The sequence below is a fragment of the Gigantopelta aegis genome, chromosome 10 (genome assembly GCF_016097555.1).
Source record: "Gigantopelta aegis isolate Gae_Host chromosome 10, Gae_host_genome, whole genome shotgun sequence".
Classification (NCBI taxonomy): Eukaryota; Metazoa; Mollusca; class Gastropoda; order Neomphalida; family Peltospiridae; genus Gigantopelta; species Gigantopelta aegis.
In genome coordinates this window covers 15,708,711-15,727,317 of record NC_054708.1, presented here as the reverse complement: position 1 = coordinate 15,727,317, position 18,607 = coordinate 15,708,711, and the positions used below count along the sequence as shown (strand labels likewise).

Here is an 18,607-nt window from a genome sequence, read left to right as displayed (position 1 = left end):
TCATGGTTGTTGCTTTTATTTTAAACATTGTTGCTTTGATCTTCCATGGCAGTATTGCTTTATAAACAAAATCAAAGTTTATTGATAATAAAAGAAATAGTTTCACAGGTATAATTTTGTTATTGTATTGTTTCTAACATCTTTTTGCTTTGAACACAAAGTGACCATCTGCTACCATGAAAGGGTTAACGAGTACTTCCAGCATTAGAACGTTTTGTTGAGATATAGTTAAAAATGTGTCACATCTTATTACTGGTCAAGTGACTTCAGAACTTTGATTTACTAAATATCAAATTAAAATGTGATTTTAGAAGTCTTATAGGACAAACAAAATGTGCTACTCATGTTTTTTAATATGTGCCTCAACAAATACTGATTAACATAGACTTTTCATATTAAAAAACAACCATGACAAATCTTCTATTTATATTATAAATGTCTATTACTTTTTAAGTCCATCTAAATATCAGTACAAAAGAGAAATTCTCTAAACCAGATACTTTTTAAAACCGGACATTATACTTGGTCCTAAGGGTGTCCAGTTTAGGTGTGTGTGTGTGTCACTGTGTGTGTGTCACTGTGTGTGTGTCACTGTGTATACAATGCCACAACGAATGTGATTTACTTGAAATAATTAACAACTGATAGCAATTATTTTTGGGTTCATGCAAGTATGAACCAAAAATCCCCAGGTGCATACTTAGTTCACCAAGGTAAACATCTACGGTCCACTTTTTAACATTTTGACCTCCAGCACAGCAATAAACATCACAATAATAAATACCATGCCGGAGACATGTATCTTAATGAACTAGTGCATACTGTATGACTGTGTGTATAGGATCATACAAAAGTATGTACATTGTTTTTTCGTTGTTTAAAGTGCACTTGCGTAAGCAAAAAATTAATTGCAGTCAAATCTTTTAATTAAATTTATAGGCACAATACATGTCTGAATTTGTTTTATTTAGCTTTTAGTAAGTCTGTAGTATTGTTTGTGTAAACTTCATTGAGACATATATTGCATAAGAATGCAAACATTCATTCACCATTGCTTGAATCAGGTGAATGCCAAATGTCGTCATTTGGTAAATGACATAATTTTGATAAGTGACGCCATTTCCGCTAGTCTTGCATGTTTCATCAATGGGTATGTCTACTCCGCATTTTCCATTAATTTATTATATTAAAAAAGTGTACGATTACGTGGTATCTGTGTCCCAATTGTATTGCTTGTATCTTGCACATGTTTTTTTTGTTTTTTCAAAATGGTTGCTTGAATAATCCGGCTAGTTGCAGAAAAGTAGTGCGAGTCTAGGGGGAGGTTTTTTTTTTTGAGATATGAACGTAAAAAAGTACACACCTCTCGACCAATCAGATTGCCATAAAGTGCATAGATGCAAAGAAAATTTTATTAGAATGGTTTATTTACTAAAATAAAACAATACAATAAATACATGCACAGTCTTTCATTGTGATGAATAATCAAGTGTAAATGAATGTTCTTTGACTTGTAAAAGAGACCAATAGACTATACCAGATTATATTGCAAAGGAAAGGCATAGCAAGCATATCACAGTGGTTGTAATCTGATAAACAGTTTAAATATCTACCAGATGTTGATCATGTAATAAACAGTTTAAATATCTACCACATATTGATCATGTAATAAACAGTTTAAATATCTACCACATCTTGACCGTGCAATAAACAGTTTAAGTATCTATCACATGTTGATCATGCAATAAACAGTTTAAATATCTACCAGATCTTGATCATGCAATAAACAGTTTAAATATCTACCAGATCTTGATCATGCAATAAACAGTTTAAATATCTACCACATCTTGATCATGCAAGTACTGATATTAAATAAACAATTGATAAGAAAAACAGATGCAACATAAAAAAAACTATATTGGATATGGTAAATAACATTGATGTTTTTATTATGCTGTTGCCATGGTATTTGTAATTCAGTACTATAAAATATTAAATTAGTCATAAATATTGCTTACGTTAAATGTGATATTCTAACGTATACAGTAACTGATTGTAAATATGGTACCTATATACATGTAGGAATAACACAAGTATATTTCTCTTTACACTTTACTTTGGTCAAATTGTTTTGGGGGGTTTTCACTTGGAATGTACAGTTAAATAACTATTTTAAAATATAATTATGACCTTTTCTTCAACTACTTCTTGTGATTACTAGTATAAATGTCTATGTATGCAAATTAATGTGTGCAAATAATAAATATGTTTGATAAATTGCTCAAAATAAATACATTCAATAAACATTAGAATAAGCTCATATACATGTGCGTGTATGTATATCTGAGGCATCACAGCAAAATAATCAAATAATAATCATTTCTTAATTTAAATATTGCTGTTTAATTGTATGATTTGATAATTAAGCTTTGCAAATATAGTGCTAGCTTTATCTTTTAATTTGCATAAATTAGTGAGAGAATAGTTGTAAAAATATAATACATGTATTATTATATTACATATAATTGAAGTTCAAATTATGGTGTGTAAAATGATAAATATCTGATCTAATATGTCAAGATTTTAAAATCTGGAGATGAGTATTTTAAATAAAATGTAAACAAAAGACTAATAAATAATAAAAAGTTCACATTATTAACTTGCGTATTATTAAAAAATTATCTTACCACTGAACTAAATCTTTGTTTTTAAAAAAACAATGGAGTATTTTCATAAAGCGCTATAAAATAGAACTAATTATAATTGCTTTAATGGTTATAAAAGCAATGAAAAGTAAAAGAAATGAGGGAAGCTAATTTTTGTTTACAAAAATCAAACAGCAATGAAAATATTTTTGCTGTCACTAACACAAATGTACATCAGAAATTCCACCTGAATTTCCTAAAGAACTAATGGAAATGCTACAAAATCAATTAAGTCCACAACAAATGATGAATTTATGTACAATAGGATAGTCATTATGATTATGAAATTAATGAAAATAAGTCTGAGTGATGTAAAAACAATAAATAAATATACACATACAAAAATGATAATGAGAAATAGTTCTGCTGCCACTGACAATAATGGCTCAGCAATGCCACTAGAATCTGGTAAAGCACCTGGTGTCGTAAGTGTATGAAATGGGAGTGGGGGGGAGAGGGGGAGGGGGGGGGCAACAATTCAGGCAAAACATTGGAGATATTCGGGCGAACTCAGCTAACCTGAAACCTTTTCACCATGTATTTTCATTAATTCTACCAACAATATTAGTTGTGATTCATTTAAAAATGTGTAGTGATTAATTTCCAACCCTATATAGCTGTATGGCAGTAATGCTAATATGAATAAATGTTATCCAGAATTGGGCATTTTTGTTTAATTGGGGCAAACATCATCCTGCTCCCACCCACCACAACAACCCCCCTACAAAAATGGGAGGCTGTACGCCCATGTCTGATGTCATCACAGTAAATGCAGATCTGCTGCCGATGTCCCAAAACAGCAGTTATTGTATATGAAATGTGATCAAGTCTATGACAACAGATGCTATAATTCTTCATGACTATAGTCCATGTCTTCTTCTGAGTCTACCTCCACTTCAACATAGTCAGGGACACGAAAAGACACCAGTGGACACGGTCCATTTATATTTTCACAAAACAGTTTTTTTAATGTTGCTGTTTTCACGAGATTAAAACCGACCTCTCCACCAAACGTCGATGGTTTCCAGTGTCTTGGACTACAGATAGGGTTTGATAGAAGGCCTTTGACAGAAAAAGGTCCTCCTATTTCAATGAGGGAACTTCCAAACATGGCTTTTGTTCGTCTTTTCTCCATCAGGAGTCCAACATAAAATTCTAGTGCATCGATGTCACCATAAAGTTCCTCCAGTTCTTTTGCCATCTCTGTCTCACCTGTAAACCAAAGAATATATATACGTAAGAAATAGCGAATACTCGATGAGCTATGAGACAATACTGTTTATCTAGCATAGGAATCAATATGTCCATCATTCCAACCCAGTGCTCCACAGCTGGTGTAACAAAGGCAAAGACATTTACTATCCTGTCTGTGGGATGCTGCATCTAAAAGATTCGTAGCTGATAACTGGAAAGAGTAACCCAATGCGTGGTAGCAGCAGGTTTTCTTTTTCATTATCTGAATGGTCCTTAACCATAAATCCCTAATTAAAATGTGTTGAGTTTGTCTTTAAATACAGCATGCCTTCCTTCTTTTTTTTCCATATGTCCACCATGAGTCTTTAAAGAAGGAAGGAAGGAAATGTTTTATTTAACGACGCACTCAACACATTGTATTTACAGTTATATGGTGTCAGACATATGGTTAAGAACCACACAAATATTGAGAGAGGAAACCCGCTGTCGCCACTTCATGGGCTACTCTTTTTTATTAGCAGCAAGGGATCTTTTATATGCACCATCCCACAGACAGGATAGTACATACCACAGCCTTTGTTACACCAGTTATAGAGCACTGGCTGGAACAAGAAATAGCCAACGGGGATTGATCCTGAACGGACCATGCATCAAGCAAACGCTTTACTACTGGACTACATCTCGTCCCGAGCCTTTGAAGAATGTAGGACAATGTCAATTCACAAGTGCAACATAAACAATATTGATGAGTATTAACTTGTGTATTCAGTTTATTACCCATTGTCTTTCTAATTTCATGAAACATTTTCAAATGATATTAATATGTACCACAAAAAGACATTATTATAATATCACACCACAAAAACACATCGAATATGACATCCAGAAGGCTTATCTTTCCCTAGATATTGTAATGTAGATACTAATTTGCCACGCTAATAATAATTATAGCTAACATTTACTGTGATGTCATAGCACTAAAACAATAAAAAAGATTAATTTTGTTCTAGGGCAAGATAACATCTCAGTAATAAACATTTTATATACTGATGGAAAGAAATAAAGGATCACACAGATAGCAACAACAAATAATGACTGCATCAAAAATGATTTCATATTGTCAGAAGTTGACTGGGAACATTATAGGCAGCACATTCAGCACTACAGACATTCAATCCCACATTACAACTTGGTATGAAATACAGACATTACTACGCTAGTTGATGTGTTCCCATATTTCTTTCCATCAGTATATTTGTATATTACACATACAATATTTAATGCAATCAGAGTTATTTATTTGATATTATACAGACTAAAACCCTACCTACTCATGGAAGAAAACATATGAAAAACAAAACATTACCTGTTAACTCTTCAAATGTTTTGAATGGGGTCAAAGAGAATCGTTGCCTGTAGCGATTCAGAGGCTGAAAGCGGAGTTCTCGACCGTGAAGAATAGTTTCCCGTAAAACATTCACCGTCATTGGCCCATGGTTGTGATGACTCATCTATATAGCAAAACACATTTATAATTAACAAACAGATTTTTACATCATTTACCAAACTCTAAAATTATTCTGGGCGTGACGTAGCCCAGTGGTAAAGTGTTCGCTTGATGTGTGGTCGATTTAGGAAAATTGTAGCAGATTTCCTTTCTAAGACTATACGTTAAAATTACCAAATGTGTGACATCCAATAACTGATGATTAATAAATCAATGTGCTCTAGTGGTGTCATTAAATAAAACAAAGTTTAACTTTGAACTTACATGTAGATCATGCTCCCCATAAACAAAATACTATGAAAAAAGAATATTAATTGGGAATTGACCCCTAATCCCCACTAAGCACATAAGTATGAGAATAAATTCAATGCCTATTAAAATTATTCCAGAGAAAATAATTTTGAATAAGAAATAATCTGGACACATATCAATCTTTGACAATGTGCTTCACTACGATAGATTGAATAAGAAGAGTGTCTGTCTTAGTAGCTGTAAGTCATTCCAGCCAGTGCACCATGACTGGTATATCAAAGGTCTCAATGGTTGTCCTATAGACAAGTAAACATTTTCAATGCAATTTGATTTTGAGCAGTAAAAAACATTGTCCTTTGTCTTGAATGAAACAAACCATTTATTTGGACAAGTAACAATATTGGCAGACAAGAAGATTTCTAAATGTACTGGTTCGGTAGACTAGTTAACAGTTTTGCTTATTTCTATTACTGTAACATAAAACAATAGATTACCCTGCCAGCCTGTTGCCTCGACATAGATTCCACGAAATCCGTCAAGCCATGTTTGATGACCAGCTCAGAATGAAAGACAAATTCATTCATCTTGTACACTGTTCCGGTGATGTTGAAATTGTCGGGCATCAGAGGATGCCAGCGGTAGAGGTGGTTGAATTCGACGTTGATGCGGTTCTGGTACTGGAAAGACTCCCCAAACAGCACCTCTGGGTTGAACACAAGCTGGTAGTGGTAGTTACTCAGGTGCTGTACGTAGTCCACAACTACTATCCTAATGGTCTCTCCTGAAACAGAAAAAGACACATAATTTTAATTTCAGGAAGATACATTTAGTATAATTTTTTATAAATGTACAAAACTAGTAAATAAGAACTTGGACTTTTTTGGCGATGGAATAAAACACTATTGCATACACGCATTTACATCATATATTTTAATTAAAACAAATATCTGTAATCTCCGGTGGCACGCAGCTGCATACCTGTGTATACAGAAGCTAGGCCTCTGAAACTGGTAAATAAATTCAGCAGATCCACAAAAGCATTTTGCAAAAGCCAAATGGCTAAAGTATGGCTAGATTTAATGTTATGCTAAAATGTCTTAGACAGGTTCTTAGACAGGGCATAGATAACACCTGGAGTGATCTGACCTTCCTATCACTCCTCATCCCTCCTCACCAATGGGAAGTTCTTAACATTCAGTGAGCAGTACACATTCTATGTATTTGAAACTGCAGTTGTGAATGGCTGAGAATGCATTCTCATCACACCACCATGCGAGACAGTGTGGGATTTGAGATTGAGAAACATCTCATCTCTTCAAAACGTTTAGGATACATAGATTGTTACTGACCAATGATGATGAGTTTTGTGGTCTGAAAGAGCTGTTCATCGTCCCACTCCGGGTGCGCCTGCTTCAGGATGCCAGCCACCCGGTTGTGTTCCCTCAGCCAGATGGTAGCGTACGCAAACAGTCCAGGAAACAAGCCAAAGAAGTCGTGGCCGATTGCAAACTTCATGTTCTCCGGCATGTTTGGTGGATATCTCATGGTGACGCCAGGAACATCTTTCAGGTATGGTGGGTACTCTTCACCACTGATCATCTACAAAGTAAAAATTAATAATTAAATAATAAATAAGATTTCCATGATTTCATTGCCTTTTCCAAGTGGCTTGATTATCATAAACATGATGAACATCCTAAGATGCAACTATAAACCAAGTTTCATTGATCTAGGACTTATAGTTTGTGAGAAACTGGCCTCGGTGGTGTAGTGGTTATGCCATCGGACTTCTGGCTGGTAGGTACTGGGTTCGTATCCCACCTGAGGCAATGGGTGAATTTTTCATGCCAGTACCGGCTCCAACCCAGAGTGAGTGCAACGCTAGGCTCAATGGGTAGGTGTAAGGCCACATACACTGAGTTTTACCCACTTCATGGGTGTATGACCCCACATGGGGATGATTACCCGGCTTGAACTGCAGGTTCCGTGCTGGGTGATACCGAGATAGCTCAACTGACAGCAAGCGTGGAGCACGGACCTGTCAAGTAGTCCCATACTGAAATGGAAATACTGCGGCTTCACCATTCATCTCATCATCATCCATGTTTGTAATGTCCAAAATACAAAAAGAAATGTCTTTGTCTCTGTGTTAAATGTCTGTGGCGTTTTTTGTTTTGTTTTAAAAAAACCCACCAAAAAAACCAAAAAAATATTTCATTGATCTAGGAAATTGATATAAATACACACCAAAAAAAAGAAGCAAAATGTGACACTGTCACCGTTGCCACTGCCTTTAACTTCAAAAGGTGAGACAAAAAGTTTGTTTTTAGTTAGCAAAATTATTTAAACCGAAACAATACATATGTACATTTTCATTTGTTTATTTATCAGTGATATAATGACCACAGCCATAAAATAAAATGTTAATTAAATAAACAAAAACTTTAATTTTATTAAATCAGTATATAAACCTACCTTTTATTTTCTGTTTGGGTTTTTTAAAATGTATAATTCAAGACAGACAACTCTTTCTGTACCATTCAGTGGTGAGAACGTTTCACTGTATAACAAACCCAAACAATCTGAGAACCATCACTTTTTTAAAATGAAGATATCCCTAATAGTAAACATCATGGGTTGAAATTAAGTTCCTTTAAAGCCAGTGTTACAGTAATGAATATTCATTTGTGTTTTAATATCAGTTCCCATAAACCTACAGCAGCTGAGGGAGACTACCTGGCCAACTACTACAACTCTCCAAAAGTAGCTGTATGGCACAAGAAGTGATCTACAGAGAACAGTATCGTTCATAGTCACTGCTGGCCTCGACGTGTAGTCAACAAGCGAACGAAAAGAAGAAGAAATACCAGTTCCTGAAAGAAAATAAAACATACCTGAGATTTTAGTCTCCCATCGTTATGACTTCTCAAAGCAAGTTCTACCTGGGTATTTTTGCCGTAGACATGAGACACATCAACCTGTAACACAAGGACAACATTCGTGTAGTTCATGAGAGGAGGAAAGAAAATGAAAGGAATGTTTGTTTAAAGACATTTCAGCACAATCTTATTCTCAAGCTCTTTGATATCTAACAAACTGTTATAACAACACTTCATCTAAAGTGAGATAAGAATCCACAGCAACCACACAGGTAAGCTTCTACTACTATATTGTTGCAAGGGATTTGTTAATTATAGTTTTATATATGTTTTTTCCCAAAAGGTATGACAATACAAATCTTATTTGCAAAAATTTTAATGCCAGTGAAAACAAGCATTTTGAGAGTATTGCAAAAGCAAAATAATATTATGTGCCCTACCGGACCCAATTTTTTTTTCATATCTCCTAAGTTCCAGGGCCATAATTTTATCAATAATTAGCAAATCGTCATAAAGGTTAAACTTGATCTTTAACTCTACATGATAAAGCTATTGGACCAGTAGGGGACTAATAACAGTCATACCTTAATTCTATCTCATGAGCATTGTTTATCGTCCACCTAAAAATATATGGTAACAGTATGCCTCCTACTGGTTGTTTGAAAATAAGATGCTTTAATATAGCTGGTCCAAATGTTTGAATATTGATCATTATGATTAGTATAGTTTAAAATGTGTTCTATTCAAAACTTATTTTTGTCAATATATGCAAGTTTTACTCAAGATTTTTAAATGTAAAAGTCATGGGGAATGGGTCAAGATTGCAAAAAGGTATTCATCCCAAGCAAACACTCTATACTGACTGAGCTAAATCTGGTTCACAACCCAGAGTGAAGGAAGGAAATATTTTATTTAACGATGCACTCAACACATTTTTATTTACAGTTATATGGCGTCAGACATATGGTTACAGACAAGACAGATATTGAGAGAGGAAACCCGCTGTCGCCACTTCATGGACTACTCTTTTCGATTAGCAGCAAGGGATCTTTTATATGCACCATCCCACAGACAGGATAGTACATACCACGGCCTTTATTACACCAGTTGTGGAACCCTGGCTGGAACAAGAAATAGACCAATGGATCCACTGATGGGGATTGATCCTAGATCACCTGCGCATCTAGTGAACACTTTACCACTGGGCTACGTTTCGCCCCTCAACCCAGAGTGAAGTGCATCAGCCAAGTTGGATGGCAGAATTAATTCAACAATGGTAAACTGAGTGATTTGTCACTCTCCTGATATTTTCAAAAGTGAAAGGACTGTAATAATGTATACTACAGTATCTGACTTACTCCATTGCCAGCCCAGGTGTACCCAGGCCCAGCCTTGAGATCCGTCTTGAAGAACTGGTGGGTGAAGTGCTGGGCAAAGAACGAGAACAGGACACTGGTTCCCAGTGGGTCCGGTCGAAAGGTCTTTCTCGTGAAAAACTTCTTTATCAGCACCTCAACATCAGGCAGCTCTTTCTTACCTGGAAAACAGAAGAAGAAAACATGTAACTCATGGGCTGTGATGCAGGAGGGCTGCAAGGGCCATGAACCCCTCACCTTTCCTTATTATTCTGTTCAGAAGGCTGGAAATTTAGCACCTGAAATTCAAAATTTTCTTGGTGAACAATTCCCCCGACCCCCTCAACAACAGGTTTTGGCCCTCAAATACATGTATTTTCATCCCCCAAACCATCAAACTGACAGTGACTCCCCACATTAAAATACATTCTGTGAACTCTGTAACCCAAGTAAATATAATGATAGTTACAAATGAAGGTGAAATGCAAGGTAAGTGCAGATGATTTATAATTAATACTATACCATGGTGAGAAAGATTACTTTTTAATTAAAAAAATATTTATCACACTGGGTTAATTAAATGATGCCATTTTGGTAAATGGTGTTACATTCCCTAGTCATAGTTCTGTACATTCTCATGATTCATTCAACAAAAGAAATTTCATTGCCATGTATCACATTGTAATAATTAGAAAACCAGAGAGCACACAGATTTCTCAATCATCGTTTATTGGATGTCAAACATTTGGTAATTTTTACATAATAGTCTTAGAGAGGAAACTCGCTACATTTTTCTATTAGTAGCAAGAAGTCTTTTATATGCATTATCCCACAGACAGGATACCACATACCATGGACTTTGATATACCAGTTGTGGTGCACTGGTTGGAACGAGAAATCACCCAATGGGCCCACTAACAGAGATCAATCCCAAACTGACTGTGCATCAAGCAAGCACTTTACCACTGAGCTGTGTCCCGCTCCCAGGGAGAAAGACAGAGACAGAGAGAGAGAGACAGGGAAAATGGGGGGTAAATCCATTACCTCTATATAGACTAGACTCCTATTGATAAAACAGCATGATATCTTTTATATGTACCTTCCCAAAGACAGGACAATACATATAAGAGCACTTGAGATACAAGTCATGAGGCATTCTAGAAGGACTGCGCATCAAGCGAACGCTTTACCGCTGAGCTACGTCACACACCTAGGACACTGGTTAGGATTGTGAACTGCATTCACCCCAAGCAAACACTCTATACTGACTGAGCTAAATCTTGCTGACAATTTGCTTTGTTTAACAATACCACTAGAGCACATTGATTTATTAATCATTGGCTACTGGATGGTGATTTTGACATAGTCTTAAAGACAAAACACGCTACATTTCTCCATTAGTAGCAAGGGATCTTTTATATGCACCATCCTATTGACATACCACAGCCTTTGATATACACAGTAGTACACAGTTTAGTGGGGCATAATTATCTCAACAACGGTGAAGCTTCAGCCCTAAAAAAATTAAGATCATCTTACAATGGCAATTTAGAAGACATAATAACAAAGTAAATACTCAATAATGATAATAATATTATTATTGCAGCTCACTTTTGCAATTGCTCTTTGTGACAGCATTGCCGATTGCTGTCATGAATTTTGCAGTCTGAAGTTTTAATCATGCAACACATTTAGGTTTGATAAATATTTATAAACATAATTTTTAATACTTATCTCCTGTTTTTTATGTTTAGTTTTCTCCTGACGATATCAACAATTGGTTGACAAAATGGTGAGACTTTTACCGTGTGGTTTTAAACAGAAGGAAATGTTTTTATTTAACGACACACTCAACACATTTTATTTATGGTTATATGGCATCAGACATATGGTTAAAGACCACACAGATACTGAGAGGAGATAGGAAACCCACTGTTGCCACTTCATGGGCTACTCTTTTTGATTAGCAGCAAGGGATCTTTTATATGCACCATCCCACAGACAGGGTAGTAAATAGCCCAATGGGTTTTAAACAGAGACTTATTCTATAAACATAATTTTGTAAAGTACATACACATACTACACTCCATCCACTTTAATAATTTTTTCGACATAACTCTATCTATTTTGTACCAACATGTTGGAAAAAAGTGAATAAATCAAATAATCTATTCATATCCACAATAAGGAATTAATTTAGTAATAAATAAATACGATAAAATACTACTTGGCAAAGTGAAGCGTGTAAGAAGCAGAGTGACATTTGCGCTTTAAAGGCATGGAGTTCCTTTCAACTTCTGACAGACACGCTTGACACTGACACATCAGGGCCTGTACATGGGCAATCGTTCTGCACCAGTGAAACCATTGTGCTGACTGTATGACCACTTTTACTGTTTATCACACTTGGCTGACTTGTGCATACAGGTTAAAACAGGCTCTTTAAGGAGTGTCTTCTTCTCCACTTGACTTTTTTTTATATGATTTAGAGCATTTCACAATGAGAAAAAGCAATAATCCATTGAAAGAGAAGAAGAAAAAGAAATAGCTTCTTTTTTGTCTCTTTTTTCCACTTGACTTGTTATATAATTGTGCGCTTTTCAGAGTCAAAAAAAGCAATATTGCATTGAAAGAGAAAAAGAAAATGAAATAACTTCAAGTTTGATGTTTTATATAACTTCATGCTTTTCACGATGAGAAAAATCAATACAATATGTTCTTGTAGAGAAAGGAAAAGGGGAAAAGAAAAAAGTTCTTTTCCTCATATTTTTTTTTTATGATTTAATGCTTTTCATAATGAGACAAATAATACAATATTTAATTTAAAAAAATAAAATGAACATTTTAAGAATACTTTGTCCTTTTATCTCTTTTCAGCGTTTCCTTTTATATGACTTTGAGCTTTTAACAATGATAAAAAATCAATTATATATACAAGGTGTCCTTTTATAAACAATTCCATTGTAACTGTTTGATATACTATATTCATTATGTTACCTTTGACTCCCATCGGTGTGGGACAGTTGAGTGGTACTGGTGGAAGTGTTCTGGCAAAGTGGCTGGCATTGGTGTGTATAGAAAATGTAGCATACGCATGTTCAGCTTCATACACAGGGGGACTGTCCACGATGTCCGATCTCACTGTCATATACAATTAAACAATTAAACAATAATTAAATAAATAAATAAAGAGACAGACAAATGGATGGACTGATGGATGGATGGATGGATGGATGGATGGATGGACGGATGGATCAATTTAATACATAACTAATAAATAAATAAATAAATAAATAAATAAATAAATAAATAAATAAATAAATAGATAGACACATGAATGGATGGATGGATGGATGAATTTAATATTTTACTAATAAATAAATAGATAGACAGACACATGAATGGATGGATGGATGGATGGATGGATAGATGGTTGGTTGGATGGATGGATGGATGGATGGATGGACGGACGAATGGATGGATAAATAAATTAATAAATATCAATTTATTACATAGCTGTAAGCTACACAAAACAAATGGTTCACAATTATACAGAACTGTATTTTACCTAAAACAAAAAATGGTTCATTAATCAAATAAAATAATTTAAAAACCCAAAACTGACTTACACAAATAAACTTTTTTCATGATAGCATTGCTGAGAAATGGTACAGCATTGACAAAACTCCAAAACCATTTGTAGTTGATGAGCAGATAGTGGAGTTGATCCGGAGTTGGCTTCAACCATTTTACAATTCTTTTGTAGAGGGTGACTGTAAAATAAAATACAAAATATCTTTGTTATTGTGTGGGGTATCATGTGCAATGTCATGAAGACTGTTCTTAATATTTACTGCATCACAAGTATGTGTATTTTTATATATGGTCTAGGCTAGAGATTTTCAAAGCTATGTTAGTGTTATGTGGCCTAATTCACTAAACTCTCACAACGTTGCGATCTCGCAGTGCAATGCCAAAAGACTTGCAAAGAGGATGCTTTGTTGTCTAGCAGAGCCTACGAGACCTTTGTGAATTAAGCCCATGAAATGGTAAAACCATCGTAGGCTATGATGTCACTATAGCATATGCCATAGTGACATTATAGCTTAAATAATACAAAAACAATCCAAATTTATGTGGTGTAGTTTTTATTTAATAACATATTTTGTGGAGAACCAAGTTCCGTTGTTAACTTAGACATGTAGAAACCTCCTGGTAACCTCAGCAATTATTCTCAACTTATCTTGTGCCTGTTAGGAACCCCTATGTATCAATGATCGAAATAAGCACTTGTCTGGTTGTCCCGACAAGTGAAAATCTATTCGGACAAGCAAAATGTGCCTCAGTGGTTGTCCAGTGGACAAGTAAACATTTTCAATGCAGTTTCATTTTTAGCAATCACATACTTGAATAAAAAAACCCATTTATTTGAACAAGTGGAAATATTGGCAGACAAGTAGATTTCTAGATGTATTTGTCCGGTGGATTAGTAAACAATTTTGCATATTTTTATTACAGTGTATAGCTTGCAATAGTTAATTAATATCAGTTTTAACTAATCCTGGTTTGGGGGGGGGGGGGGGGATTTAGAAAAAATTAAATTAAATTAAGACCTCTAAGGAGATCAGTGATTCTCTTGCCTGGAACTCCCAATTTATTTAAATCCATCCAGTTAAAATGCTACTTACCATGTTCACAGTTGTCACCATAGTAACCGGTTTGTGAACAGTCACAGCTATATGAAGAGAAGCCAGTGGTCATGCAGACTCCATTGTTCTGACATGGGAATGAGCAGCATGGGTTAACTGAAAACAATAAATGAAAGATTGTTAATTAATTGGTTTTGCCAGTCTTTTTTCCTTTTTACACATGTCTTTTCAAAATGTGAGTTGTACCAAATGATGTTGTGATGTTATCATGGCACGATAGTCTAAAACATTAACATCAACAATCACATGTTAACACAATTGATGTGGTGCTCTTGTGGATATCAAAGAAAATTAACTGTTAACATGTTGCCTCAGCAATGCTGACAAGCTGGTATATGGTATAAAATGGACTTGCCAATACATTTACACTGAATAAAAGTTTTGTTCAACACAAACTAATCTAGTTGTTATCCTTGCGGAATATCAATGACATAAAATCAACAACAATTTGAAAGAACTCTCGAGAAACCAACACAGAAAATCTTGACCATTGGTGATAACTGAGGACAATAGCCAGTTGGAATCACTTACTGTGTTAATTAACTGGCCTCATTGGTGCAGTGGTTAAGCTATGAGACTACAGGCTGGTAGGTACAAGGTTCGCAGCCCGGTACCAGCTCCAACCCAGAGCAAGTTCTTAAGGGCTCAGTGGGTAGGTGTAAGGCCACTACACCCTCTTCTCTCTCACTAACCACTAACCAACTAACAACTAACCCACTGCCCTGGACAGACAGCCCAGATAGCTGAGGTGTGTGCCCAGGACAGTGTGCTTGAACCGTAATTGGATATAAGCACAAATATAAGTTGAAAAAAAGAAGAAAGAAAGTGGGTTAATTCCATTTTTAAGAGGTAGCGTATTTAAGACATTTACATAATAGCAGATTGTATTTAAATGAGAGCCAATTGCTTTTAATGGGGGGGGGGGGGGGGGGCAATGCCCTCCGAAGGCTATGGGCCTGGTCTGACTGTAACATTATAACATATGAAGGATCCATGGGAATAATCTATGATGTTCAAACATATAGTCAGTATTATAAATCCAGGTCACAATGACACACTAAATTAAAAACCTATAATTATGGTAGGCCATTAAAGGTTGTTGGTAAATTATGCTTTGTTAAGTATAAATATTCCACTATTGCAGAGTGGTAAACTTTAAAATTCAAAAATATTACCTTACCAAAAATGTGACATATAGGTTATTTCCATGAACCTTTCATATACATGTATGGTACCTACTAAGATAATGTTCTTACCTGAGGTAGTTTGTACCATGCAGAAAACAACTGCTATAATAGCAAACAGCCATATTGCACATAGTTGCATTCTTATACCGCTTTTCTGAAGAAGAAGAAGAAGAAAAATAAAACACACATCTAGTTAATGAACTGGTATGACAAAATGGATATTATGAATCATGCAGCATTGTGACCGAAAGAAAGAGAGAATGTTCATGTACATGCATGGTATTTAAGATTGAATATTCTGAATCATACATTGCAGCTGAAAAAATAGAATGTTAATTTACATGGTAATAAGACTAAACAGCCCTTCTGGTTTTCAAGTGGCAAACACAAGTTTCGTCTTCCAGTTACCATGTTTATGTTTTGATAACATTTGCAGCTGAAATGGTTGCATTGTGGAGAACAGAAATGAAAGGAAAGACTGTCTGGATGCTCATTTAATAGCAGTTATATACAGAATTTTACTGCCCTTAAATTTATTAATATAAAATATGTAAGTATAAATTTGCTGCTAGAAAAATCGAAGATTTGCTACCTATTGTTAAGATCTATATTTACAATATTTTATCAATTTCTATTAAATTACACTGTAAACTCTAAGATACATTTTAACAGAGTTTATTCTACATATCTTCATTATATACCAAATAATTATTACAGGAATGTAACCACACTGGACAAATGGCTAGCTATACCCACTACTCTAAATGACTAGCTGGCACTTTCAACTTTGCCTTGCATTGATATTTTGTCCCATCAGTGGGCCAGTTAATATTGGGCTATTTCTCGGTCCAGCCAGTGCACCATGACTGATATATCAAAGACTGTGGTATGTGCTATCCTGTTTCTAGGATGGTGTATATAAAAGATCCCTTGCTACTAATGGAAAAAAATGTAGCAGGTTTTCTCTCTAAGACTATGTGTCAAAATTACAAAATCTTTGACATCCAATAGCCAATGATTAATAAATTAATGTGCTCTAGTGGTGTCATTAAACAAAACAAACTTTTTGATATTTTGTCAGTTATTTTGTCAGTTTATGACAGTGCGTGCCTCTAGACCTCCCTAAAAATATACGTGCTTTCACTAACTCACGTTTGCCCAACACTGAAAAGTATCTAGGCACACCCCTGTATTAATAGTGAAACCATGATCCTACAGCAATTCTAACTGGACGATAAAAGAGAGGACACAGGAAATTCCGCAAGCAAAAATACTCCTTCCCATAACTCCTCCCAAATTACTGCTAGAGCACGTACAAGGTGTAGCATGTACAGTATGTCATACATAATGTTAACTGGTAAAACGGACAGGTGACACAAGGTAAACACATGTATTCTGGCTTTGACTGTGTGTGGGTCCAGTCCCTGAGGTTTCACCCAGGAAAAAACGTCACTCAATACACTCAACATAAATAATCTTAGGTACATATCTAATTAATTTTTTAATATATATTTATAAAGTTCTGGACACTCCCCTGTTGTTTGAGAACGTAACATGATATCATTTTATATTAAATGCTTACTCATGACAGTTGGAGACACATTTAGACTGCCTTAGACTGATACTTAACTATTCCTTCCTTTTACTTATTTTTTTTTACTTAATTTTTATCATCACAGTCTGTGGCAAGACATTGTGGCACTGTAAATAATAATAATATATTTTTACCATAATATTTTTTATGTAAAGCTACGTTTGACAGATAGTTGAAAAAAAAAAAATTGTTTCATCTTTCGAGCTTAATATGTGAAAAATGAAAAGATATGAAAAATAAATGACATCTGCTTATTGTGACAAACAAAAAACAAAATGAAGACAGGGGCAATCAGGGATTTATACAGGAGTTTTCACCAGGGTCTGATGCGATTCGGAAAATTAGCATGAGTAGGTTATACTTGGAATCTTTTTTTCAAGCCACTGAATAATGCAGTATACCACTGTTCAATAACATTTATTACAACAGACATAATTAAATATAATTATTCAGAATTTTTAGTACAGAATTTGAAAATTTTCAGACACTTTCTTTTGGGAAGGGGCCTATAAATGTATGTTTGGTCCCATAGAATGTCTGGGTAAATCCCTTGCATTAAAAATCACTTTCTAGCTTAATATTTGAGAAGCAAATATTGCTTCCTACTCTATAAAATGAAGTTTGAGCCTTGCTGTGTGTTAAAAAAAACCCATGTAGTGATTAAAATGATGGTGCTGCAATGTCAAGACATGGTCAGATGGTTCTTAAAACGAGCAGTTCCAAGAGGTATTCAATTGTTAATTCTGGTTCAATCAACCAGTAGAAAGATGCCAGAAAGTCATAGTAGTAAAACCATCTAGCATACGGCCCTGGATGCTATAAGGTTCCCTTTTCATTGGTTAATCGGTCTCGTCATTGAGGAGGTCTTACGTCAACCAAAGCTATGAACTAAGAATACTATTAACACTAAACTATGAAAAAATATGAAAACATATAGTTAACCAGTGACGTCAATTACAAGTATCACAGTTACAAATCTATATTTATTTAAAAAGCCAAAAGACTAGGCAGTCGCCCATTATCCATTGAATGTTCTCGGTGACTGACTAACAACACCAGGAGACTAGACAATCGCCCATTATCTCAAGATGCTCTCAATGAACAGTTATTGTCCGAACCAAATTGTTAACAACTACGAAAAATTACTCTTCTACCTTTAATTGCCGTTAAATTTCCTCCAAAGTTTGTCCAGACACAAATCTTGAAAAAAAACCCCATTACAATG

At 34.9% G+C, this 18,607-nt stretch overlaps 1 protein-coding gene across 3 annotated transcripts in view; it reads right to left on the bottom strand.

The window, feature by feature from the left end:
• Positions 1-1,409: 1,409 nt before the first annotated feature.
• Positions 1,410-18,607, bottom strand: part of LOC121382972 (prostaglandin G/H synthase 2-like) — a 41,980-nt gene continuing 24,782 nt past the window's right edge. For all 3 annotated transcript variants that reach the window (XM_041512668.1, XM_041512670.1, XM_041512669.1), the window contains exons 2-11: positions 15,858-15,942; positions 14,581-14,697; positions 13,522-13,665; positions 12,890-13,033; positions 9,896-10,074; positions 8,553-8,636; positions 7,008-7,257; positions 6,153-6,439; positions 5,266-5,410; positions 1,410-3,917 (exon numbers count right to left, since the gene is read on the bottom strand). In XM_041512668.1, coding sequence (XP_041368602.1) covers positions 3,550-3,917; positions 5,266-5,410; positions 6,153-6,439; positions 7,008-7,257; positions 8,553-8,636; positions 9,896-10,074; positions 12,890-13,033; positions 13,522-13,665; positions 14,581-14,697; positions 15,858-15,942 — 1,803 coding nt within the window. In that variant the 3' untranslated portion in view covers positions 1,410-3,549. The remainder of the gene's footprint in view (positions 3,918-5,265; positions 5,411-6,152; positions 6,440-7,007; positions 7,258-8,552; positions 8,637-9,895; positions 10,075-12,889; positions 13,034-13,521; positions 13,666-14,580; positions 14,698-15,857; positions 15,943-18,607) is intronic.